Consider the following 26,236-nt stretch of genomic DNA (forward strand, 5'->3'; position numbering starts at 1 on the left):
GAGCAAAAGCAAGTGAAAGCTGTTTGGGGTGGGTGTTCAACAGGAGCTCTGACTGGGACCCAGGGCCAGGTCCTAGACACAACAACCGCCAGGACTCCGCGACGCCCAGCGGGATCGGGGAGCTCAGCCACAGAGCACCGTGAGTAGCTGTCTGTAGCCGTTGTGTCTGGGGCTTCTTCCTCATTTCAGAAAACTGCGATGTGTGTGGCGCTGGTGGTAGAGTTGTTAGCACAGCTGCCTTCCAGAAAACCTGTGTTCTTACTTTACCCCTTCCCTCCAGGGACGTGAGAGGCTGGGAGGAGGGCCTGCGCGGGGCCAGGAAACTGATGGCATGTGAGGAGGGCTCCTAAGGTTTTTGAGGACCAGCTACAGCAAAGCTCAGGGCGGGTGCGGTCCTCCCCTTTGGACGGGACCAGCAAGGTCAGGACAGAAGGAGGTAGTCACCGACACACAGCCGTATTTAACCCTCACAGCAACGGTCTGCAGTCAGTACGGTTATCACTCTCCGCCCCACCAAGGGGGGTAAGGGACTTACCTAATGTCACATGACCATTCAGGGAGGCAGTGGCTTGAACTCAGACTCTCTGCTCCACAACCACCCTTTCCCCACCAGGGTGTCCTGCCCTACAAGGTCAGGTCTAATGAGCAGACAGCGGGGCCCAGAAAGATCCCCAAAAGATCGGCTGGAAGAGGCCTTGGAGGTCATCTGGTGAGTACAGGGCCCCTCTGCTCGGCAGCGGGGGAGGCTGAGGCTCAGGGAGCACAGTTTGTCTGTTTGGGGGCAGCTGGGTGGTTGGTGTTGGAGCCATGCTAGACCCAGGAAGCCAGCGGTCCGCTCCGTGGACGTTCCACTTAGCAGGACAGTCGTGTTTACAAGTGTGTCCTGGGCCAGCCCCCAGGGGAGGTTCAGTGGGGGTGACTCAGCCCCTGCTTTCCCCTTTGGCTCCATCTTCTGAGAACGCTGGGCCCGAGACCAGCACTCAGGGGCCTGTGGTGAGGGCTGGCGGGACGATGCTGGCCTCAGGTGGGTACCGGGCTCAGCAAACGACCACAGTGGAGACTCTGATCTTCACACCATCTGCTCCTACCGAGGAGTAGAAATAAGGATGATGAATCTGCAGGCTGTTTTTCCCTTGAATGGGTGGCACGGAGATACCCTGAGGACACAAAGGCCAGCAGAGGGGCTACGGAGGAATTTGGGGAGTCCCTGGGAGGCAGCGCCCCCACAACTCTGGCCCCAGCATCAATTTCTACCAATGAAGCATGTCCTTTGCCTTTGGGAGGGTTGAGACCAGGTGGTTAAGGTGGGCAAACTGGCAGCACGGCCCAGCCGAGCAGAGCCCCCCAGTGTATCTCTTCCGTTCCCTCCTCATCTTGGCGCACCTCTCAGTCTTCCCCACTGCTCTCAGGTGTGTACAGAATGTTCTTTATTCATTCTTATTAAAACCCGTTCCATAGGACTCTAAGCTCTCACCTTACTGGGCTGGCCAGAAACTGAGTCTCGGTGTGTAGGGAGCATCCCTTGCCTTCCAGCATCGTGCATGGCGTCCTAGGGTCTCAGAGCAGAGAACAAGGGAGGAGCCTGGCCTTCGGGCCAGCCTGGTCCCTCCTCTGATAGATGCCCATTGTCCAAAGGGGTCTGATCCCCTGAAGTCCAACCCTGTCCACTTCCCTGGCAGGCCTGGAGTCCAGGTTCTTTGCCAAGATTTGAAAGCACTATGCCTTGGGTTCAACTTCAGGGTGAGCCACCGGTAACGTCCCCCAGAACCCCAGCACCCCATCTCCCCAAGGCAGCAGAGCCCAGGATGTCAACACTCAAAGGGCCTGTGACCTCTGGCTCCTTTTAGTCTGGGGCCATCTCCCCTGGGTCCTTGGCTTTGGATGTAGATGTAGGCTCTTCTCCCCACCCACCGGACACCCACCTAACCACACAGAACTCAGGTTCTCACGAAGGACAGAAAGAAGGGCTATCTACAGACAGCTTCTCCTTTCTACTTGTCCCCTGCAAAACGTCCCTGAGCCTGGAGACACCAAGGCTGCTCTCTGAAGGGAGACAGGCAGCGTATCTTACAGAGAAGGAAAATCAAGGCTCACAGGTAATGGTGACTCGTTCAAGGTCGACTGGCCAAGGAAGAGTGTGGCCCGTGTCCAGTCCCTCTCTCTGGGCTCCAAAGCCTGTGCTAGCAGTCACTGAATCCTGTGGAAGACACAAGTCCCCCTTACCAATGAGTCAGGTGGCCTTGGTGGTGAGTCAATCACCTTTCTAACCTACAGTTTCTCCAACTCGGAAAATGAAGCAAAACATTGCCAACCTGCCGCAAAGGGAAGTTCATTTTCTTACATTACCATTTAGGGAGAGTTCGCTTCACACTGGAACCCCGCTAGCTGGGCCGCCTCACCTGGCCCGGGGCTCACAGCAGCCTGTGAGAGAGACGCTCACCACCCACGCCTTCGAGGTGAGAAACTGAAGCTCACACGGGACTGAGACCTTGCCCAAGGTCACACAGCTGGTGGCAGGCGGCAAAGCCGGGACTCAAACCTGGGTCTGTCTGACTCTAGAACCGGCTACCCCACAGTGAGAGGCAAACAGAACGGGTGTGGAGAGCGCCTTGCAACCGCTAAGGTGCAACGCAGGCTTGAGGAAGCATGAGCCCTCCTCCAGCTGAGCACGGGAAAGAAAACTGAAGACCATAATTCCCTTTCCCTCCATCTCCAGGGCAGAGATAGGGTCGACAGTGCCTGGGGTGTATCCTGCCCCTCCCCCATCCAGGGAACACCCCAAATGCCCAGGAAAGAAAATGGCAGAAAAGGGCAGATCATCAACCGGGTAGGTCAGAAGGGGAGGAGCCCCCAGTGTCGTTAAAGCCAAGCTTGGGAAGGAAGGCTGCTGGGGTCCCACCCAGATCGCAAGAATGTTGGGGAGGCCCCCGGACAGAGATGGGCTGGGCCGAGTGTCCTGTGGGCTTTGCTGCTTCCCTCCCCCTCCCCCCACCTGCTCCTACCCCTCCGGAGGAGGCCCCCAATGTCTGCTCCCACAGTGAGTCAAAGGCAGCCCTTCCCACTACAGCTACAGGCCCCCCTCCACCCACCCTCCTCTCCCTGGGGGATTGGGGCCACCCCAAAGTTCCTCCGAGAACCACAGCTGCGTGCAGGGTGCTGCTTCTGCTAGATAGTGACTTGTCCTCTGTGTGTCTCCGTGGATCTGTCTGGGTCCCGGAAATCTGGCAGAGTTGAGAGCAGGAGATGGCGGTCTGCTGAGAACCAGGAGGGGGTGCAGGGGGCGTCTCACGGACCTTCTCCAAGACTTCACATGAGTCCTGTCTAAATAATCCCCACTTGGCAGATGAGGTCACCGAGGCTCAGTCACAGCAGGTAAATGGCAGAGACCAGAGTCAGGCTCAGGTCTGTGTTTCTACTACTTTCCACCAGCTTTTCCCAACAAGGAGGAAGGTGTTCCAGAGGGGCCACACACCGGAAGTTCGTGGTGCTTGTTTCCATTTAAAAAAAAATAGTGAATAATTATTTTGCTATTTAAAATATTTTTTTCTCAGTGTAAGAGCTTCTTAAGAAAAACAGAATCAAAAGCAGAAGTTAGTGGTGATCAAATGAATGAGACCTGATGAATTCCCACCCAGGATGTTTCTTATTTGGCGAGTAGTGTGGCTTTGGCTGATATATATGGTTTTACACTGGTCTTATTCTTACTTGTGTATTATTTAATTTACACCCTTATTGAACCAATGATTAAAGACAGGATGCAAAAGGAACTCTGATGTCAAAAAGACAAGGAAGTAAGAAGAAAGATAATACCTTTTCTGAAAATTTGCCTCCAGATTCGTAAGTTGTGTTTATCAGATCAAGTTTCTTACAAAGCATTTCAGGGAAATTCTTTTGCTTCCCAACATTTCAAAGATTGTTAAAAAGAGAAAATAACACGTATTCTTTCTTCTCCTGCCTTAGGCATAAAGGTGATCCACACTGGCAAGGCAAATAAGTGCAGCGAGAGGCTTGCAAATAGGGACCTGAGATTATTTTCTCTTGCCTGTGACAAATATAAGATTCTTTGTAAAAAGGTACAAATTTAGGGCTCCTGAGTGGCTCAGTGGGTAAGTGTTCAACTTCGGCTAGGTCATGATCTCAGGGTTGTGTGTTTGAATTCTGTGTCAACTCAGAGCCAGGAGCCTGCTTCAGATTCTGTGTCTCCCTCTCTCTCTGCCCCTCCCACCTCCTCTCTCTCAAATAACAAAATTTAAAAATAATTTTTAAAAAGCCATGAAGAATTAAAAAAATATTTTTAAATATACATATTTTTTTAAATTTAAAAAGTCAATACAAATTGACTTTTTAAGCATTAAATGCAAAAATTCAAACCCTCGGGCACCTGGGTGACCCAGTCAGTTAAGCGTCCAACTTCAGCTCAGGTCACGGTCTCATGGTTCTTGAGTTCAAGCCCCATGTTGGGCTCTGTGCTGACAGCTCAGAGCCTGGAGCCTGCTCTGGATTCTGTGTCTCCCTCTCTCTCTGCCCCTCCCCCCACTCACACTCTGTCTCTCTCTCTCTCTCAAAAATAAGTAAGCATTAAAAAATTTTTTTTAATAAAAAAGAATTCAAACCCTCAGGTCATGAAAGTGATTCCCATCTTCTTGGTACTTCTCAGCCCATTGCAATATCTGTTGGGTCCCCATATAACATCACTTCAAAATGCGTTCACCAACCAGGCGTTTTCTTCTGTCGTGACTTGGAAAGTGGGGAGAAGTCCAAAGTTACCTTCACACATCATGCATATAATTTAAATCGTTTTAAATAAATCACAGGGAAAATTCTGAAATCATACGCATATTGAAAAGAGTACATTTAACTTAAAATCACTTCCTTTTTCACGAGCCATCATACAAAATTACAAAATGGCTCAAATAATTTCTATTGGGGTTTCTAACATTATATATTACTGGGAAAGGGTTCCCAAGTCAGAAGAGATTGGAGATATTCTAGTCTGACCCCTTAACTCAATTTTATTTTACTCCTTCAGCTTTGGGAAGGACCCTTAGATAACCTGACACACAGACAGGACACAGAGTGGCTAACATTAACTGAAGGTAGATTAAGTGCCAGCCAGCTACTGAGCTACGCATCTGCGGCATGCCACCTGCCTCGTATACTCCTCACAACAACCCTGAGTACTTTCATTGTACCCATTTTACAGATGAGGACACTGAGGCTCAGGGAGGTGAGGCAATTAGAAGAGAGACAACAGACCTAATAAGAGGCAGAATCAGCGCTCACAGCCACGAGTTGGGGCTGCCTCCTAAAAACCCTCTGTCTGTAGGGGCGCCTGAGTGACTCAGTCGGTTAAGCATCCAGCTCTTGACGACCCGCTCAGGTGATGATCTCACCGATTGGGAGATCGAGCCCCATGTTGAGCTCTGTGCTGAGAGTACAGAGCCTGCTTGTAAATTTCCTTCTTATTCTCAGTTGATCTGTATCTATTTGCCACCTATCTTTACAGAAGCAAGAAATCCAGGTGTCCTTGCAAGTTAGTGTACCGAGGGAATCCGTATGCTGGGTCTGATCCCAAATCCCAGACCAGAAATGGTGACATGCTTTCCTCCTCACTGTCCCAGGGCCCAAAGCAAACAGATCCACCAAATGCACATAATTCACTCTATCAGAAAGCAGTGGGCGGAGTGTGCGTGAGGATCACCTCCCCAGATGTCTGGCTCATCTCTGGCTTCTCTTCAGCCTGTGCCAGCTGTCTCTGGGACCCTCTCTAGTCACTTTGTCACCACAGATGTTAGTGGCCTGAAGCCCTGGGAATCAGCCCCTTTGCTGGTGCCAGTTTCCTCAATTATGAAATGGGAATCCCACCATCCCCTTGTTGGCTTGTCATGCAGAATATATGAGTTAGTATGCACAGGGCATAGAATGGTGTCCGGCACGTGGAATACAGTAAGCGCTCATTCGGTGTTACTTTCCATTATTGTCATGGTCACCTGTGTGTTTCAAGAGCTGAGCCTCCACGGCTCTGTCGCCCCACCACTCCCACCTCTGTTTGAAGAACTGGTCTGAATTGCAAGCCCTCACTGTGCAACTAGAAACAACCAGAATCAAGGTTAGGGCAGGGCCCACACCCTTTGGGATCTGAGTAAGCCAGGAGGAAGTGGAGGAGCCTGGGGGGAGCTGCAGGTGATTCAGAATATCAACCACTCATTTAACCCTTGCCTACTCTCTGCTGGAGGGAGAAGCCACCACGAAAGTCCCCATCATCACACCTCTCGGTCCCATGGTTATAAGGCCTTGTTTTCCCCACAGAGAGCTCTTCATGGTCAGAAGGGGCGACCAGCTGCTACACACACACACACACACACACACACACACACACACTTGCCAGTGACCAACGACCAAGCTTTCACCTCCAGGTCAGGGAGATCCCTGCACTGTTACCAGTCATGTAGACTTTTAACATGACTGAGTTTCCAAAATTTTCTGTGGCAGGTTTTCTTTGCAAGAGAGGTATAGGCCTTTTATAGAAAAGAAAAACATGCCCTGAATCACAGGGGAGCTCCCTATTAGGGCAAAACTAAGACACCTGTCATCAGATGCCCCATCCTGAGACCCTGAACCCCGGGATGTGGTAAAGCAGGAAAAAGGGGACCTGATGCTACTCCCAGAATTTCAAGAAGCCCTCCCAAAAAAGGACAGAGATCCTCAGGAGGAAGCTGCAGGGACCACTGAGTAACTGGGAGCAGAAGGTCTGATGATTTTGAGCTGACCCTGGGTCTGAATTGGGCGCCACCCTGTCGTATGACCTCGGGCAAGTCACTTCACTTGGGTCTGCAACAGGGAACCTATGATCTGAGCGCCACCTTCCCTGAGTTCACACGCAGAGCCACGCTTGGCGCACAGCAAGCTGTTGGTATTTAGGTACAGTCCCCCACAATCCCGCCCTCTCCTGCACGTTTCAACAGGACAGGTGGGTCTCAGAAAAACTCGTCCTGTGTCCTCTTGTCACAGATCCTTAGAGAATCACTTCTGAAATGTCAAGCCTGGCATGTTTTTCCTGCTGATATATATTCCACCAGCCCTCTTTCCCCCATACATTTGTTTAATGTTTTTATTTATTTATTTCTGAGAGAGAGAGAAAGTGTGAGTGGAGGAGGGGCAGAGAGGGCGATAGAGGGAGGCACAGGCTCCAGGCTCCGAGCTGTCAGCACAGAGCCCGATGCAGGGCTCCAACCCACAAGCCGTGAGATCATGACCTGAGCTGAAGTCGGATGCTCAGCTGACTGAGCCACCCAGGCACCCCTCTATAAGTAAATCAGTTGTGTCCCCTTTGAAAATCTTGAAGAAGGTCACCCTCCTAGAGGATTTTCACAAGCGTCAGAGAGAAGTCCTTCCCGATTCATTCGGGAAACAATTACTTGAGGAGCTGCTGTGTGCCAGGCAGTGTGCCAGGCCCTTGAGGCACGGTCGTGAACAAAACGGACGATGAGCACCTGCTCTCTTGGAGCCGAGATTCTACTGCCGGAGTAGCTAAGGGTGGTGCTGGAGGCCAAGGTTGGAGCGAACAGTCCAAAGAGGAAAGGATGAAAAGGAAAGGGAAGAGATTGTTGCCCCGAGTGCGTGCGTCCCTCCCATGGACGGGGTCCACCACCAGCACGGCCACCGAGGCCGGAGTTCTGACTCTGCCACCTGCAAGTTGTGTGACCTTGGGCAAATCCGTCCAGCTGGGCCCCAGTGCCCTCATCTTAAAAACAGGGAAAATAAGACAATCCATCCCCAAATGCGGTTTGCAAGATAAAGGAAACGATGCAGGTAAAAAGCCTCTTGGAGAGCCTGCCAGAAAGGAAGTAGTAAAGGACGGTGACAAATTCATTTCCTTACGTACGTTAACCACAATGACATATGACAATAGGCTGAATGCAAAAGCAGAGATGAGAATCCGGCTGCCAGACAATTAAGAGATTTCCCTTCCCCCAAAACTGTTTTCATTAAAAATAGGTTATTTCTAGGGGCACCTGGGTGGCTCTGTCCGCTGAGCGTCCGACTTCCAGCTGTGGTCACGATCTGGTGGTTTGTGAGTTCGAGCCCCGCATCTGGCTTGCTGCTGTCAGCTCGCAGAGCCACTTAGGATCCTCTGTCCGCCTCTTTCTCTCTGCCCCTCCCCCACTTACGCTCTGCCCTCAAATAAATAAATAGTTTTTAAAAATAGGTTATTTCTATTAACATGGAATACGTTTATTAAACATATTTTTTAAGTTTTCAGTTTTCTTTTCTAGTACAGTGAAGAGTGAAAGATGGACCCTGTATCCATTAAAGCCCGCTAGGGTCTGGCGAGTTTTTAAGATGGTGAAGGGGTGCAGAGAGCACAGAGTTTGAGGTCTGCTGCCAGGCTTTCCCGAGCTCAGTTTCTCATGCCAGCTCTTCTGCAAGCTAACAACACCCCGCCCCCGCCTCCTGTGCTTAATCGTACAACTTCAAGTTGGAAGGAAGGACCCTTTGAGATGTCATCAAAAGCCCCTCCCTGGCGCCGCCAGGCACGCCGAGAAGAGGACTGGTCCCCCGAGGTTACCCAGCCCTCATTCCTACCCCGGGTTGGAGCCGGAATCCCGTCTCCGTGGCCCAGGGCTCTCTCCCAGTCACAGGCTGGCAGGTGCCCACTGGCTTCGCCCAGCCTGGTTAATAATCCATCAGGCTCTGGGCACATCCTCAGCTTCCGGTTCACTCAGCTCCAAACATCCCAAATGGAAAGAGGACCTTCTCCCTCTGCTCCCCTGACGCTGTCCTACCCTCCATCTTGCCTCTCAACCGCCCTGTTCTCCTTGACCCCCCTCCACCAGCCCAAGGGCACGGCAGAAATGAAGTTGTCCCGCGGTGTCAATCAGCAAAGAACTTGGGGGAAGTGAGGAGAAAGTGTAATACGTACACACGTTATATATATATTGTCTCTACGGTATGTTACATATATATAATCTGCCTGGAGGGCTTACTGTGTGCCAGACACTGTATTAAGCATGATGCTATCTCAATTCTCGAGCTTCACGGCCACCGGTGAAGCATGTACTATTTGTTATTTCCATTTTACAGATGAGGAAACAGAGGAACAGAAGTGAATGAAGTGATCTTTTTTAAGGTTTATTTATTTTTGAGAGAGACAGCATGAGGGGGGAGGGGCAGAGAGTGGGGGCGGGGGCGGGGGAGGGGGCAAAGGACCCGAAGTGGGCTGTGGGCTCTGTGCTAAGGGTAGCAAGCCTTCCACGGGGCTTGAACCCACATACTGGGAGATCATGACCTGAGCGGAAGTCGGATGCTGAACCAACTAGGCCACCCAAGTGCCCCAGAAGTGACTTTATCTGAGGGCACAAAGTTAACACTTGGCTGTGCCAGGACTGGAGGTCATGTCTGTCTGACTCCAAAGCCCAGGAGCCTGACTGGCGAATGCTTGGGGGTGAGGAGTTCAGGCCTCCATTGGGTCGACGGGGATAAGACTCACATAAGCAAGGGAGGCATTACCGTGTGAAATTGGCCGGAAGAGGAAAAAGCCAGAAAGAGAAACATTGCAGTTTGCCCCTGGGGCTAAAGAGCAATGATTGGCTGTGGCTGTTGTTAGGGCCCCTCACTTGTCCCTTTACCACCCTGACTTTGTTACAGCACGGCGGCTCAAGTCCTACCTTTGCCTGTCACTTGCTGTGAATTTCGGGTAAGTGACTTGCCCTCTCTGAACACATTTGCTCAAGAAATGCTATCTGCTTCAGATAACATCATGAGCCCTCCCCACTGTGCCAACTGTCAGATGCGATATGGCTGTGGGCATTGTTTTTTCATTCTCTGAAAAGGAAATTGCTGAAGTATCAGGTAGTTGATAAAAGGAAGAAGATACCTGAAAAGACTCAACAAAATTGTCCTGCGGGAAGATTTCATATCAGTCAGTCAATTACCAAGAATTAAAGAATGTGAAGACCATAAGACACCAGGAGGGGACCCTGGGTCTTCAGAGGAATGTGCTAGAGCACGGGTTCCCAGGGCACCCAGCAAGTTTCTTACATCCCTGAACCCCACCTCCCTCATCTGGAAAATATGGAAAATAATCACACCAGCCTTGCAGAGTTGTCTTGAGGTCTAAACGGGACCCTGTGTGGAGCGCCTCAGCACAATGCCCAGCCCTCGTCAACATTATCCTTCCATCTTTTCAGACAGCGGACAGGGAGAGAAAGTGACCTCTCCGTAGCACCAACCGGTGCCAGAGCCGGGCTCAAACCCTGAGCATCGATCCCAACTTGGGGCCTTTTTCTTTCCACTGCATCACGCACACTCTCCAGTCCACTCAGGCCCTCGCGCTACTGCTTCATTGTTTTATTTTATTTTATTTTTTTTATTAAAAATTTTTTTTTATGTCTTTATTTTGAGAGACAGACAGTGAGCAGGGGATGGGCAGAGAGAGCGAGACATAGAAGGAAGCAGGCTCCAGGCTCTGAGCTGTCAGCACAGAGCCCGACGTGGGACTCAAACCTATGGACTGTGAAGTCATGACCTGAGCCAAAGTCAGAGACTTAACCGACTGAGCCACCCAGGCGCCCCTGCTTCATTGTTTTAGATCATTATTTAATCTGCACATCAAGAATGCAGGTGGTAGTAGTTTCCCCAGTCACGGAAGAACAAACAAGAGGCTCAGAGGGTTTGAGTAGCTTGCCCGCAGGTCACACAGCCCACCTGAGGCAGCGCTGGGACTTGAAGCTGGCTAGGTTTCATTCCGAGGCTTTGGCCCTTTCGCCTTTGCTACAGTGGAAAGAGGCCTCAGACACCGCTTAGCTTAATTCCTCCCAAGAGAGAGGCTGGAGATGATGAGAAAGGAAAGTCCAGGGAGAACGAGGGTCCAGACAGCAGGTGGTGACCCCATAGACCCCTGGGTGGCAGCGATGAACAGGAAAGAACAGTAGACAGGCCGGAAACTTCCAGGCCCACAGGGCAGACTCATGGGGAATGAGTTTCTTTGCCAACCGCTAGATGTTTGAGAAAGGCCTTAATGATGATCCTTTGCACCAATTCTAAGAATTACAAATCCTTCACTTAAAGAACTGGAGTGGCCTTTATTATGAATTAGGGCAGTGGAAATCAAAGCGAAGCATTAGAAACCACGAAAAGAAAGAAGAGATGAATCAGGAATCGACCTTGAATGAACCGGGACTTCAGGTTTGCATTGTATTTAGCTCTGAACTTCCTGGTAGTGGAGGGGAAAAAAATACAAAGTCTCTCTGAAGAAGCCTGTTTTTTTTCCCACTAGGACATATTTGTTCATTCATTCAACATGTTGATTTTAAAATATTTAAGTGCCTACTTTATGCCAAGCTCTGTGTTCAGGTGCTGGAAATCCCAGGAAGAATGTATTAAAGAAGTCAGTTGGGGGCACCTGGGTGGCTCAGTTAGTTAGGGGTCAGACTCGTGATTTTGGCTCAGGTCACGATCCCAGGGTTGTGGGACCCAATTCAGTGTTGGGTTCTGTGCTAAGCATGCAGCCTGCTTGGGATTCTCTCTATCTCTCCCTCTGCCCTGCATGTGCGCTGCTCTCAATCTCTCTCTCTCAAATTAAAAATAATTTTTGTAATTAAAAAAATAAAAGAGGGGCACCTGGGTAGCTCAGTCGGTTGGGCATCTGACTTTGGCTCAGGTCATGACCTCACTGCTTATGAGTTCAAGCCCTGCGTTGAGCTCTGTGCTGACAGCTCAGAGCCTGGAACCTGCTTAGATTCTATGTCTCCCTCCCTATCTATCCCTCCCCTGCTCACCCTCTGTCTCTCTCTCTCCTTCAAAAATAAATAAACATTAAAAACATTTTTAAATAAATCAATAAAAGAAATCAGTCTAGGCAGCCCTTCACATCTCTCCCCTAGGGCAATTTCCATATTGTGCCTCATATCCATAAACTTTTCCTCGGGCTTACATCACCGGAGAGATTTTTTTTTTCATGTTTATTTATTTTTGAGAGAGAGACAGAGCATGAGTGGTAAAGGGGCAGGGAGAGAGGAGACACAGAATCGGAAGCAGGCTCCAGGCTCGGAGCTGTCAGCACAGAGCTGGATGCAGAGCTGGAATTCACGAGCCACGAGATCATTACCTGAGTTGAAGTCAGATGCTTAACTGACTCCCATATCACTAGAGAGATTTTAGGTTCCTTTACCCACAAGCTGTCCCACCTTCTCTGGGATGACTACCGTAGTGGTCTATTCACAAGGTCAATAAAAGAGCCTGGACAGTTGCCAACTTTTGGCTCACTTTCTGCCTTAGATCTGCCATTTAAGGTTCCCATCTCTTTCTAGAAGGCTGGTTCCCTGGGTAAGGAGCACGATGGTGAGAAGCTCATGGTGAGGCTCAGGAGGAGGGGGGATGGGGCCGAGGGACACTGTCGCTCATGGCTTGGGAACAGGGAGGGGGTGGTGGCTTGGGGCCACCAAATTGTCCTGCTTACCTGGGCTGAGTTCCACCTCCATGAGGGCTGCTTAGCCTAGCTCAGAACCCCTCATCATAAGAATTTCATTTTGGTGTGAGGGCGACTAGAATACAAAGATGTCTTCCCTCCCTCTCCCAGATTCAACTCTCAAAACTAGAAGCTTCACAATCCAGGAAGCAAGAGGAGACAAGTATTACTGATACAAATAACAGAAGGTAGACAGTGATCCATGCAGCAGGACTCGATGAGTTTCAACCACCTGGAGGGGTTAGGGGAAACCAGAGAATGCTTCCTGGAGAAGGTAGCCTTGATACAGGACCTGAAAAAAAATAGATAAGATTTGGGCAAAGGACAATAGCCAACAGCCCCAACCTGGGAGAACTTCCTTGCAACTTGCAGCCAAGTGCTATCAAGCACAGAAGGGAAGTAGGAGAAGAAATGTGGAAGGAAGGCCCCCATGACTCCCGTCCTACAGCTGGGCAGAGTGCCAAGAGCCCAGCCTGATGGGAAGCAGGCCAAGAGGGTCATGTGGGTCCAACAGATTTTTAAAAATGTGATGGTTTGGCCTTCGTGGTGGTAAAGTGTCAGCTAAGAATGAGTAGACATTGGAGCGCCTGGGTGGCTCAGTCGGTTGAGCATCTGACTTCAGCTCAGGTCATGATCTCATGGTTTTGGAGTTCGAGCCCCACGTCAGGCTCTGTGCTGACAGCTCAGAGCCTGGAGCCTACTTCCGATTCTGTGTCTCCCTCTCTCTCTCTCTGCCCCTTCCCTGCTTGTTCTCTCTCTCTCTCTCTCTCAAAACTAAATAAATGTTTAAAAAAATATTAAAAAGAAAAAAAAAGAATGAACAGAGATCTTTCTATTTGCCTCAGCTCTCAGACGAAGGTCAGAAAGCCTCGAGCACAGAATTCTGTAAGAATCTGATAAACTAACTCAACTGAATCCTTTCCCACCTTTTATTGGACATGTACTGTAAGCCAGGCATAGGGCCATGAATTTAGGAAACATTAGTCACTTAATCTGTACAACAATGCGGTGGTGTTTCTCACGGGTTTACAGATGAATGAAACAGAAGTGAGGTAACTCGCCCAAGGTCACACAGCCCATGAAGTAGAGCGCTGGATTCGAATCCGGAGAGGTCTAGGATTCAACATGGTGAATTTCCCGGAGGAGACCTAAGAAATCACCAGTCTACACACCTGCTTTAAAATTTTTTTTAATGTTTATTTATTTTTGAGAGACAGAGACAGCGCAAGTAGGGGAGGGTCAGAGAGAGAGGGAGACACAGAATCCGAAGTAGACTCCAGGCTCTGAGCTGTCAGCACAGAGCCGGATGTGGGGCTCGAACCCACGAACATGAGATCATGACCTGAGCCGAAGTCAGACGTTCAACCGACTGAGCCACCCAGGTGCCCCCACACCTGCTTTAAAGATGCGAAAAGAAAGACCCAGAAAGGAGAAGGGAGCTGTCCAATGATGATCAGCGGCTGAACAGGAACTAGAACCCAGGCCTCCGCACTCCTGGTCAGAGAGAGGAAGGGCCACTCCTGACCTCCAATCTCAGCTTTTCACTGCAGGTGTGGTAGCCACAATCAAAGGGCATGATCCTTGTCCCTGGTGCCCTTGGGCTTTAAACACAGCCGGAACGTGAGGACAGCTGTCACCATGGCACTCATTCTTTCACTTCACACTTTCAGTTCAGGTAGGAAAACCCCCCAGGGGCACCCCCACACCCTCACGTCCCCCCACCTGAAGGTTCCCTTCCCAGACGCGAAGCATGAGGGCTGCCAACCCTCTGCGGCTTGGACCTGCTGTCTGAGAAGAGTGTCAGGTAGTTTGGGGGCTTTGACATTTTTTTAGGTGGGATAGCCCTTGGTTGGTTTTTGTTTTGTTTTGTTTTAAGACAGAGAGCGAGGCAGGGAGAGGGGCAGAGGGAGAGAGAGAGGCTCAAGCAGGCTCCACATTCAGCACAGAGCCCAATGCAGGGCTCAGTCCCATGACCCTGGAATCATGATCTGAGCCGAAATCAAGAGTCAGATGCTCAACCAACAGAGCCAACCCAGGCGCCCCCGGTTGGTCCTCTTTTAATCCTGCATCTGTACAGAGTCAGGTCACAAAATGGCTTTGGGTGACTTGCTGGTTCTTACTATCAGGGAACTCCACTGACCCAACGATAAAAAACATAAACCCTTTCCCGTCAAATGTACAGACATAAAGTCTTACACACACTCCGAAAGGGTCGCTATCCCCATGACAGCTCACTGGGTTAAAAAGCCATGCTGGAGGTCACCAGCCATTTGGTTTTTCCAAGGAAAATGGGATAGGTATTGTCACTGCCATCGCCATCAATGAGAAAAGGGGCTGGGGGTCCCTGGGAGGCTCAGCCTGCCGAGCGTTCGACTCTTGATTTCAGCTCAGGTCATGATCTCACAGGTCCGTGGGATCGAGCCCTGCACGGACAGTGTGGAGGTTGCTTGGGATTCTCTCTCTGCCCCTTCCCCTGCTCTCTCTCAGAATAAATGAGTAAGCACTAAAAAAAATAAGTGAGAAAAGGGGCTCAGAAAGCCAAAGGAACTTGCCCAGAGTCACATGATGAGCCACGGCTATACCCCTGCCGCGCAGCCCACCCTGGGTCCGTCCCTGCGCTGGGAGCTCAGGCGGGTCCTTGCCCTGGACAAAGGCCAGATGCTCTGACTCCAGAAGGTATTTCTATCCACCCACAGGGAAACCAGACAGGAGGCCGCTTTCCTGTTGCTCTTTGCATCCTGTTGCTGTCGGATGTCATCTTGTTAGACCCTCCATCCGAAGGCCTGCATTTCCTGCCCTTGCCAGATTTGGACAAGGCCACAGGTCAGTGGTCACGCCAGACCCAGGGGAGGCACAGAATGCCGGCAGCCACCTCTCCGGCGTCCCTCTTCTAGGCTGGACTGTGCGTGGGGTAAGTAATGCTCTGGTGGGAAGGGGACTGTTTTCTAAGGGAAATACCGGCGGCGGGGGGGGCGGGGGTGTTGGCTGGGGCAGCGGGGTGCAGGGGGTAAGCTTCCAGAAGTGACAGTGCGGGGACGTGGGAACCAAGAAAGACTTGCACCGTCTGTCACTCATTCGTGACCAGGGCTGAGAACTCGGCTGGCACCATTTCCTGTCTCAGCTCAGGTGTGACTTTGGCAACACTCAGCAAACTGTATCTGGGTCAGGGAAGCACTTCGGTAGGTGGGGTCCCCCCTGTGCCTACGGAACAAGTCTTGTCTTGTGATCTGGGGGGAGGTGACATCTGGTTTAGGGTCTGCTGCTGTTTTGTTGGGTCACCTCGGGAGATTACAACCCCCCCAACGGCTTTCTTAGTAGTAAAATGATGGAGCTGGATTAGATGGGAGGTTTTCGGTCTGTTCCTCGCGTGTCCTTGCAGAGGGCACGAGTGATATGAACTCAGATTTTACCCGGCTTAGGAACAGGATAGGGAGGCCATCGGCCGTAAAACTTGTCCCACTCTCTTAAACATTTTCAAACACGGGGGGCGCCTGGGTGGCTCAGTCAAATGAGTGTCCAGCTTTGGCTCAGGTCATGATTTCATGGTTCGTGGGTTCAAGCCCCATGTTGGGCTCCGTGCTGACAGCTCAGAGCCTCTAACTGTTTCAGATTCTGTGTCTCCCTCTCTCTCTGCCCCTCCCGTACTCGCTCGCTCGCTCTCTCTCAAAAATAAACATTAAAAACATTTTTAAAAAATTTAGGGGTGCCTGGGTAGCTTGGTTGAGTGTCCAGCTTCGGCTCAGGTCATGATCTTGTGGTTCGTGGGTTCGAGCCCCGTATCGAGTTCTGTGCTGACAGCTCAGAGCCTGGAGCCTGCCCTGGATTATGTGTCTCCCTCTTTCTCTCTGCCCCTCCCCTGCTCACAATGTCTCTCTCTCTCAAAAATAAGTAAAAAAAAAATTAAAAAATTTTTAAAAATTTAAACACTGTATTATAATAAGTCTGCCATTTATCAAGCTCTTGTGAGGTGTCAGACATGTTATTCTATTTTTTAAGTTTATTTATTTATTTTGAGAGAGAGAGAGATGTGGGAAGGGTAGAGAGACAGACAGACAGACAATCCCAAGCAGGCTCTGCACCATCAGCAGAGAGCCTGACGCAGGGCTCAGATTCATGCGCTGTGAGGTCATGACCTGGGCAGGAACCAAGAGTCGGATGCTCAACTGACTGAGTCCCCCAGGCACCCCCAGCACGTTATTCTTAAGAACCTCATGGAGTCAGTGAATTATCCCCATTTGAAGATGCTCAGCAGCGGCGGCGGCACTTTCAAAGAGTATATTAATTTACCAAAATCCTCACAAAACCCATTTTACAGATGAGAAATGAGAAAACTGAGGCATTCAGTATCTTGAACAAAGCCATCCTGCTGGAATTTGAATCTACAGGATGTGCTCCCTCCTCTCTTAACTTGGGGTCCACCCCACACGAGGCAGCCCCTTTCTGTCCAAATGGGGTTCATTCATTAGGGAGTTTTTGAGCACCTACTGTGTAGACAGCAGGCGTTGTGTAAGACCAGAAGTGATGAAGGCCCAGTCCCTGACCTTGACGAGCTGTGGGGCCTCCGCCAAGTTGTTTAACATCCCTGAGCCCACTCTATCTATGAAAGAACAAGAACCATAATTTTTATATTGTAAAGCTGTATGAAGTAGATGGTGGCTGTGAAAATTACTTGTAGAATTTAAATCGCATACAAAGGTTGGTTAGTGCAGTTATTCATCCGGCTGGAGAAAAGCCTGGGGCAGAACTGGTTACAACATCCGCAGAGTAAGACCGGGAGCTTCCGTGTGATGGGGGATGGAGGGAGCCTTCCCTGGGTGAAAGATGAGTCCGGAAGGAAGGTCAAGGAGGAAGGTGAGCCGGAGAAAGGAACCCCGGGGCCTAGGTGCAGGCAGCGGGGCAAGAAGGCAGAGCTGTCTGGGAAACCGTGGGGCCTCCGGTTGCGCGGCGGAGCGGACGGGACGGCCTGTCGTGGCGCTGCGCGCTGTGCCCTGCCCTGGCCGTCGTCCCGGGCCCGGATGGGCTAGCGCCGCCCCGCGGAGGCTTCGTGTGGGCCGCGTGTCACTTAAAAAATAAGTAAGTAAGTAAATAGAAACAGGAGTGTTAAATGAACACCCTTATAGTGTCTTCTCGGTCGTGCGTGTCAGAGTCGCTCAGGGGCGTATTCCCGGGAGAGGAACTGGTGCGTCCAAGGGCAGAGGCACAGCAGCTGCACCAGATTTTGCCAAACTGCTCTCCTAAGTGGCTATGCCGGCTTACACCCCCCGCGTTGCGCTGAAAGTTCTTGTTGGTCTGAGCCTTCTCCAAAACGCAGTATCATCAGGTTTCATTTTTTAAAATTTATTCAATTATATATATAGAGAGAGAGAGTGAGAGAGACAGAGAGAGAGAATGCAAGTGGGAGAAGGGCAGAGAGAGAGAACAAGAGTGAGAGAGAATCCCCGGCAGGCTCCGCAGTGTCAGCGCAGAGACAGTTTCGGGGCTCAATCTCACGAACTGGGGTCCTGATCTGAGCCACCCAGGTGCCCCCTCAGGTTTAATTTTGAACCAATCTGATGAGAGTGAAACCTACATTTCTGTGGATGTTATTGAGGTTAAACATCTTTTCAAAGGATCATTGACCCAAAACCACAACAACAAAGGATCATTGACCATTTCTCTTTCATGCCATTATTTTTCTTACATGTGGGTTCTCTCCTGTTTTCTCCAGAAATCTTTCCTGAGGGTGCTTCTGGCTGGCTCTGGCAGTTAAGTGTCTGACTTCAGCTCAGGTTGTGATCTCACATTTCATGAATTTGCACTCCACATCGGGCTCTGTGCTGTCAGCATGGAGCCACTTCGGATCCTCTGTCTGCCTCTTTCTCTGCCCCTTCCCCACTTGTGCTCTCTCTCTCTCTCTCTCTCTCTCTCTCAAAAATAAAAATTAAAAAAACAAATCTTTCCTGAGGGTTGACTATTTAATTTTTTAAAGTATTTGTTTTTGAGAGAGAGAGAAAGAGAAAGAGAGAACAAGCAGGGGAGGGGCAGAGAGAGAGGGAGACACAGAATCTGAAGCAGGCTTCAGGCTCCGAGCTGTCAGCACAGAGTCCAATGCAGGGCTCGAACCCATGAGCAGTGAGGTCGTGAGATCATGAGCTGAGCCAAAGTCTGAGCCACCAGGGCGCCTCTGCCTGTTTTCTTACCTTTTCAAAAACTTAGCTTCAGTGTTTTCCAGTCTCCATTATTTTCCTATGTCATTAATTTCTGCCCTTATGATTTGTCTTCTGTCTTCTTTGTATTTGTGCTGCTGTTCTTTCTCTAATGTTGTGACGTTCAACACATTTTTTCCTTCTCTATTGTGAGCACATAGGGTCACAAATTTCCTTTTCCGTGCCGCTCAGATACCTCCCACACATTTTAATGTTACAATTCTAAGTATTTTCTGATTCCCTTTATAGTTTTTTGACACAAGAATTATTCAGAAGTGTTTTTATTTATTTTTTTATTATTTTTTAATGCTTTCTATTTATTTTTGAGAGAGAGAGAGACAGTGCAATCAGGGGAGGGTCAGAGAGAGAAGGAAACACCGGATCTGAAGCAGCCTCCAGGCTCTGAGCTAGCTGTCAGCACAGAGCCCAACACGGGGCTCGAACCCACAAACTGTGAGATCATGACCTGAGCCAAAGCCGGACGCTTAACCGACTGAGCCACCCAGGCGCCCCTCAGAAGTGTTTTTAAAGCTTCATACTTATGAAGTTTGTTAATTATATTTTTTAAGTTCTTCATTTCTTAAATTGCACTGTGGTCAGAGAACATGGTTTGTATGCTACAGATTATTTTAAATTTGTTAAAACTTACTCTTCATCTAAGACTTATCTAGTTTTGGTAAATGTCCACATTTGCTTGAAAATAGTGTATATTCTCTAATTTTTCAGTGCTGAGTTCCACATATGACTACTTTTTAAATTTTATTTTTAAGTAATCTCTATACCCAACTTGGGGCTTGAACTCACAACCCTGAGATTAAGAGTTGATTGCTCTACCAACTGAGCCAGCCAGCCGCCCATTCGTATGAACTATTTAATCAAGGTTGTTCATTGCATGTTCAAATATTATACATTCTGTTAATTAGCATGTAGTCAGCTTAATATATCAATTTCTGAGAAAGGAATGTTAAAGTCAGTCACTATTCAGTTTCATGTCACTTCAAGTCCACAAATATTTATTGAGTACCTATTATGTATCAGATACTATTCTAAGACCTTGTATCAGTGAACAAACTAGCTCCTTGACCTCATGGAGCTTAATTTCTAGTGGAATAACAGACAATAAGCAATAAGACATAATAAATAGGTAAGTTATGTAGGGTAAAGTATATGCTAGAGGGTGATAAGTGATATGGGTAAAAAAAAAAACATGGAGCAGAGGGAGGGGGGACCAGAAGAGCAGGAGGTTGGGGTGAGTTATCATATTAAATTGAGTGGGAAGAAGGAGGTCATGGAAAAGGTAAAACTTGATCCAAGACTTGAAGAAGATGAGAAACTAAGTCAAGCATATATCTAGAGAAAGTGTGCTCAGGTAGAGGGGACAGCCCATGCAAAGGTCCTGTGGCAGCAGGTTAGACCCATCAGGCATCCAGGATGGCTAAAGCTGGCTGACCAAGGAAAGCCTGGTATTAGGGTGATCAGAGAGGGAACAGGGCCAGAACACATAAAGCCCTCTGGGCCGTTATGAGTACGTTGGCTTTTACACCAGATGGAATGGTCCTATACAAGATACAAGATGAGTAGTACTCTCTGACATAGGTTTTTTTTGCATGTTTTAAATTTATTTTTGAGAGACAGAGACAATGTGAGCAGGGGAGGGTCAGAGAGAGAGGGAGACACAGAATCCAAAGCAGGCTCCAGGCCCTGAGCTAGCTGTCAGCACGGAGCCCGATGTGGGGCTCAAACCCACAAACCGTGAGATCATGACCTGAGCCCAAGCCTGACACTCAACCAACTGAGCCACCCAGGCACCCCTCTCTGACATAGTTTAAAAGGATCACTCTTGGGGCGCCTGGGTGGCTCAGTCAGTTAAGTGTCCAGCTTTGGCTCAGGTCATGATCTCACAGTTCATGGGTGGAGCCCCATGTCGGGCTCTGTGCTGACAGCTTAGAGCCTGGGGCCTGCTTCGGATTCCGTGTCTCCCTCTCTCTCTGCCCCTCCCCTGCTCATGCTGTCTCTTTCTGTGTCTCAAAAATAAATAAAAGACATAAAATAGATGATAGATAGATAGATAGATAGATAGATAGATAGATAGATAGATAGATAAAAGGATCACTATAGCTATTGTGTTGAAAGTAGACTAAAGATGGGGTTGGTTAAAAGCAGGGAGCCCAGTTAGCAAACTATCAAAGTCAACCAGGTAAGAGCTAAACAGGCCTGCTTTTCAAAATCCTAAAGTAGATCGGTGCCTTTACTCACTTCCTGAACAAAGTTTCAACTCTTTCTGACTTGACTTGTGTTACTGTCATTCACAGTTTTACTTCCATTTTTTCTTTATACCCTCCAAACTGGTCATTAGTATTATTGTTGGTGCTTTATACAAACAGTCATTTTTATTTACACACACATTTAGCAATTTACTTGCTCACAGTTCCTTCTTGCCTTCCTATTCTTCCCTCTATGAAAAATTTCTTTCTGGCGATGGCATATTGTTTAAATATTCCTAGAGGAAAAGTCTATTCTAGATACTTGTATTTCTTTATTTTGAGTTATGGTTTAGTTACCCCCCTCCTGCCTCTTTCTTCTGGCATCTGTTGTTCCGACTAGAAAATCAGCTTTTAAATTTAATTATGATTCATTTGCAGGTATTGTGTCCTTTCCGTCTGATTGCTTTTAAATTTTCCTCATTGTCTTTGGTGTTCTGAAGTTTTATTATGATATACGTGAAGGTGAAATTTGTTTTTAAAATTTTGCTCGGGGGCCACCTGGATGGCTCAGTCGGTTAAGCATCCAATTTTGGCTCAGGTCATGATCTCAAGGTTTGTGAGTTTGAGCCCCACATAGGGCTCTGTGCTGACAGTGCAGAGACTGCTTGGGGGTCTCTCTTTCCCTCTCTGTCTCTCCCTCACTTGCATGCGTGTGCTCCCCCACCCTCAAAATAAATAAATAAACTTTAAAAAATACTTATTAAATAGGAGCACCTGTGTGGCTCAGTCGGTTAAATGTCCTACTTCGGCTCAGGTCATGATCTCACGGTTCCTGGGTTTGAGCCCCGCATGGGGCTCTGTGCTGACAGCTCGGAACCTGGAGCCTGCTTCCGATTCTGTGTCTCTGTCTTTCCCTCCCTGCCCCTCCCTGTTCATGCTCTGTCTCTCTCTCTTTCAAAAATAAAATAAACATTAAAAGTTTGTTTAAATACTTATAAAATGAAATAAGTAAAATAAAATAAAATTCCACTCAGCGTTCACTCTGATTTCTGAATCTGAGAAGAATTCTAGATGATTCTCCACTACCACTTTCCCCCATGGCCTCCCCAATGCCTACCCTTAGTTCTATTTTTCCCTTCTGGAACTCCAGTTAGATATATTTGAGGATTCTTCATTCAACCCTTCCTGCCTCCTGACCTCTCTCTTATCTGTCTCATCCTTTGTCTCTTGCTGCTGCACTTCAAGAAATCTCTTCAGCTCTCCCTTGGGGCTCAATGCTTTCCAACCAATCTCTTCTGTTCTTAAACCTACCTTTAAAGTTTCTTTTTTCAAAGCCTTTATTTTTCAGTTCCAGAAAGTCTACTTGATACTTTTTAAAATCTGCCTAGATAGTCTCCCATTCATGTACTCATGCTTTTGAGCCCTTATTGTCTAATTATATTAAACATATTCCCAAGAATGACACAGAGTCCTGGGGAGTCCCATTCTACCCATCTGCTAACTTGTTCACTGGTCCTCATGGATTTCGTTATTTTGCATCGTGAGCTCAAATTCTGTGTGCTTCTCCATGAGGGAAACTTGGGTGACTTGGATAGAAATCTATCCCTCTAGAGAAATTTTACGTTTGTTTTTTAATCACATCTAATGATGTCCGCTCCGATATTTGGGAGCCCTGGTCCAGTTTTTCTCAACATTTAGAACACAGTTATACTAAAAAAATGATTCATTATCTGACATTCAGATTTATCTGGATTTCTATTATTTTATCTGGCAATCCTACTGGCACGAGACCAAAGACATTTTTGTTGTGAAAACTTCAGCGTCTTACTTACCAAAGCCACAAACAAAAGAGAACAAAACACCAACGGAAAAATCCCCTCCCATCTTATCACTCTGGATTCCAGTTTTTTTCTTGGTTTTTATTTCCTCTCAGTTTTTGGCCCTTGGAGATTTCTCTTACTTTAAAAGGGAAGTCTCAGAATTGGTCTTTTTGAAAACAAAAGACCAAAACCTTGCAGGCCACTTCTGCTTCTTGAATTCCCACAGGCCTCTCCTACAGCAAAACCAGTACAGACCTAGTGACCCAGTAGAATGGACCAAGGATACAAAATACACAGGAACAAAAAACCAAACTTTAAAAAAAAACCTGAAAAGTATAAATTGCTATTTCAACATAAGATCCAGAGGCGCCTGGGGGGCTCAGTCAGTTAAGCGTCTGACTTCAGCTCGGGTCATGATCTCACGGTTGGTGGGTTTGAGCCCCACGTGCTGACAGCTAGCTCAGAGCCTGGAGCCTGCTTCAGATTCTGTGTCTCCCTCTCTCTCTGACCCTCCCCTGCTCATGTTGTCTCTCTCTTTCTCTCTCAAAAATAAATAAAACATTAAAAATGTTTTTAAATAATTTTAAAAAACAAAAACATAAGATCCATGCACACGGGTAAAGGGCTTGGCCAGAGCTGGTGATTGTGGAAAGTCATTATGATGCTAATTGAAAAAGACTCATTTCTTCTTCTCATTGTACCACAGCAAAGGCTTCTTGGCAAGCCCAGTAGGAACCAAGGGACCCACCCCATGGAGAGACGCTGGGTGATGGAGGCAGCCAATGGGTGCAAAGGTGGCTTGGATTTTGACCCCATGAAAGACTACATGGTCCTGAATGGTTCCCAAAGGATCGCTATTGCGGTGCTGTGCACCTCCCTGGCCCTGCTAAGCGCCCTGGAGAACCTGGCCGTGCTCTACCTGATCCTGTCGTACCACCGGCTCCGCAGGAAGCCTTCATACCTGTTCATCAGCAGCCTGGCTGTGGCCGACTTCCTGGCCAGTGTGATCTTTGCTTGCAACTTTGTAAATTTCCACGTCTTCCACGGCATAGATTCTAAGGCTGTCTTCCTACTGAAGATTGGCAGCGTGACCATCACCTTCACAGCCTCTGTCGGCAGCCTACTGCTGACTGCCATCGACCGCTACCTCTGTCTGTGTTACCCACCCATGTACAAAGCGCTACTCACCCGTGGGAGGGCACTGGCCACCCTGGGCGTCATGTGGGTCCTCTCAGCCTTGGTCTCCTACCTGCCCCTTATGGGATGGACCTGCTGTCCCAGTCCTTGCTCTGAGCTTTTCCCCCTGATTCCCAATGACTATCTGCTGGGCTGGCTCCTGTTCATTGCCTTCCTCTTCTTCGGCATCATCTACACGTATGGGCATGTCCTCTGGAAGGCTCATCAGCATGTAGCCAGCTTGGCTGAACACCAGGACAGCCAGGTTCCAGGGATGGCACGGATGAGGCTGGATGTGAGGTTGGCCAAGACCCTGGGAGTGGTGCTGGCTGTGCTTTTCATATGCTGGTTCCCGGTTCTGGCCCTCATGGTCTACAGCCTGACTGCCACCCTAAGCGACCAAGTCAAGAAGGTCTTTGCCTTCTGTTCCTTGCTCTGCCTTGTCAACTCCATGGTCAACCCCATTATCTATGCCCTGAGGAGTAGGGAGATCCGCTCCTCTGCCCACCACTGGCTGGGCCGCTGGAGGAAGCACCTGCGGAGACGTGGGCTTGAAGGAAACAAAGAGGTCCCCAGGTCCTCAGTCACTGAAACAGAGGCTGATGTGAAAATCAACCCGTGGCCAGATTCCAGAGAACCGTACTGCTGATTGCTGACAAAGCCTCTCACAGTTTTAAACGTGCTGAACCAATCATTTCACTCCCTGGAGGAGAGAGAGCAGCCTTGAACCCTATTGTCTGACTTGAGCCACTCCCAGCGGCCTGGACACTTAACCCTTTCCGCTGATGACTGATGGCACCCACCCTTGGCAGGTAGCCTGGCCATGCCTATTTGCACTCACACTGTTGGGTCGCTAGGCCCCATGAGGAGAGGCAACGTGGGCAAGAGGCCTGGGCAGGCTCAGTGCACGTCAGGTTAGGAGAACTTCCCCCATGAGATGGCTTAGTGCTTGCATCTTCCAGAGACCACAGGGGCCAGATGGAGCCTTCAGGCTTAGTAACAAGGGACACGGATGGAATCTGAGAAGAATGGATTCTGTTCCTGGGGTCTCAAAGTATCAGATGGGATGGCTGTCCAACCCTGTTCTTGCTTAATTGTCGGGGCCTCCTTGGCTCTAAGGCTATGAAAGACCCCACTTTCTGGTCACCCTCTCCTACGGAGAACCAAGAACTTTGGTATGATGGGGCTCAAGGGTGTTGATCCACCTCTTTCATAGGTAATTGACAAGCTTCCAGCTCAGGGAATCTTGCTATTAGGGTGATGGCCCCCCTTGACATCCACTCACAGTCACTGTGACCTCGGTCCCTGGGGAACACAGGGGCAGGTGGCCCTGTTCGAAACAGAATTTTCAGAGCGTTTTATTGACCCTGTGAAGTCCTATTGGTTCCCCTGGAAGCAAGCAGTGCCCCTGTCTAACGTAACTCCAGGAAAAAGAAAGACATTCACTAAGACTTCATGAGCTCCCAAACTGTTCCCAGCTGTTCCTCAATTCAGCCTCTCTTGTCTCCTCCACACCCTTATAGCAAAAAAATAATAATAATAATAAATAAACAATGCAAGTGGGAAGAGAGAGAAATTCTCTTACTAGGTGCCGGGCATGGGACTGACAGCCCGCAGTCTGTTATCTCCAGCAAGAACGAAGCCCCAGCCTTCCGAAGATTCACGGACATCCTTAGTTTACATATCAGCTGGGTTCCTACCAAAGAAGCTTAACACAGTAGGCAAGAGAAATTGGTGTTGGTGGGGAAGATTACAGAGGAATTCTAATGCAATTATGTGGGACCATAGACAGAATAAAAGGAAAGATGTTGATTAAACATGTCTTCACTTAATATCTACAAGACAAGGTGTCCACTATTCATTCATTCATTCATTCATTCATTCCTTCATGCACCCATCTCACAAATACGTGCCAGGCTTTGTACTAGGTCCTGTTTGTAGCCATATATGAGACTCTTACCCGATCTGGTGGAGCTTACATTCTACATTCTGGTGGGATGGTGATTTTCTACTAACGAAAATCATTACTAGCAGTACAATGAAGGAAATGATAGGTCAAGTGAATAGGGATTAAGTGAGGCAACTTTAGGTTGGTCATAAATATCAGTGGGCTTTTATTGAGCCTTTACTATGTGCCACACACCAGGATGAGTACTTTCAAATGAGGTATTTCTTCACAATAACCTGACCAAGAGGGTCTTGGGATCCTAGTTTTATGGATAAGGAACTACCTCAGAGGCAAAAATCACTTGCCTGTGGTCACATTGCTGACAGGTACCCAAAGCTGGAGTTTCCAAAACCTGACCCCTTGACCACTGACCTTTTGGCCTAGTTCAAATTCTGTTGATGAGGAATAATATTCGATTTCTGTAACATCCAATT

The 26,236-nt window shown here is 48.6% G+C and overlaps 1 protein-coding gene across 3 annotated transcripts; it reads left to right on the forward strand.

Moving 5' to 3' along the window:
• On the forward strand, positions 1-25,695 carry CNR2 (cannabinoid receptor 2). Of its 3 annotated transcripts, none has more exons than XM_029949198.1 (4): positions 1-139; positions 614-3,372; positions 15,166-15,292; positions 23,385-25,695. In XM_029949198.1, the coding sequence occupies exon 4, from the start codon at positions 23,430-23,432 to the stop codon at positions 24,501-24,503; it is 1,074 nt and encodes a 357-aa protein (XP_029805058.1). In that variant the 5' UTR covers positions 1-139; positions 614-3,372; positions 15,166-15,292; positions 23,385-23,429; the 3' UTR covers positions 24,504-25,695. The 3 variants fall into 3 exon arrangements, with proteins under 3 accessions (XP_029805058.1, XP_029805057.1, XP_029805056.1); XM_029949197.1 differs by having other exon boundaries at positions 614-709; XM_029949196.1 differs by lacking the exons at positions 1-139; positions 614-3,372 and adding an exon at positions 13,827-14,144 and having other exon boundaries at positions 15,166-15,380.
• The last annotated feature ends 541 nt before the right edge of the window (positions 25,696-26,236 follow it).

Source organism: Suricata suricatta, chromosome 8 (assembly GCF_006229205.1).
Source record: "Suricata suricatta isolate VVHF042 chromosome 8, meerkat_22Aug2017_6uvM2_HiC, whole genome shotgun sequence".
Taxonomy (NCBI): Eukaryota; Metazoa; Chordata; class Mammalia; order Carnivora; family Herpestidae; genus Suricata; species Suricata suricatta.

Bases quoted from the DNA above. Each gene is read 5' to 3' on its own strand.
- CNR2 (XM_029949196.1), top strand. From the start codon at position 14,108: ATGGCACTCATTCTTTCACTTCACACTTTCAGTTCAG. The intron at 14,145-15,165 runs GTAGGAAAACCC...ATCCACCCACAG, and splicing joins ACTTCACACTTTCAGTTCAG to GGAAACCAGACAGGAGGCCG. The intron at 15,381-23,384 runs GTAAGTAATGCT...ATTGTACCACAG, and splicing joins TAGGCTGGACTGTGCGTGGG to CAAAGGCTTCTTGGCAAGCC.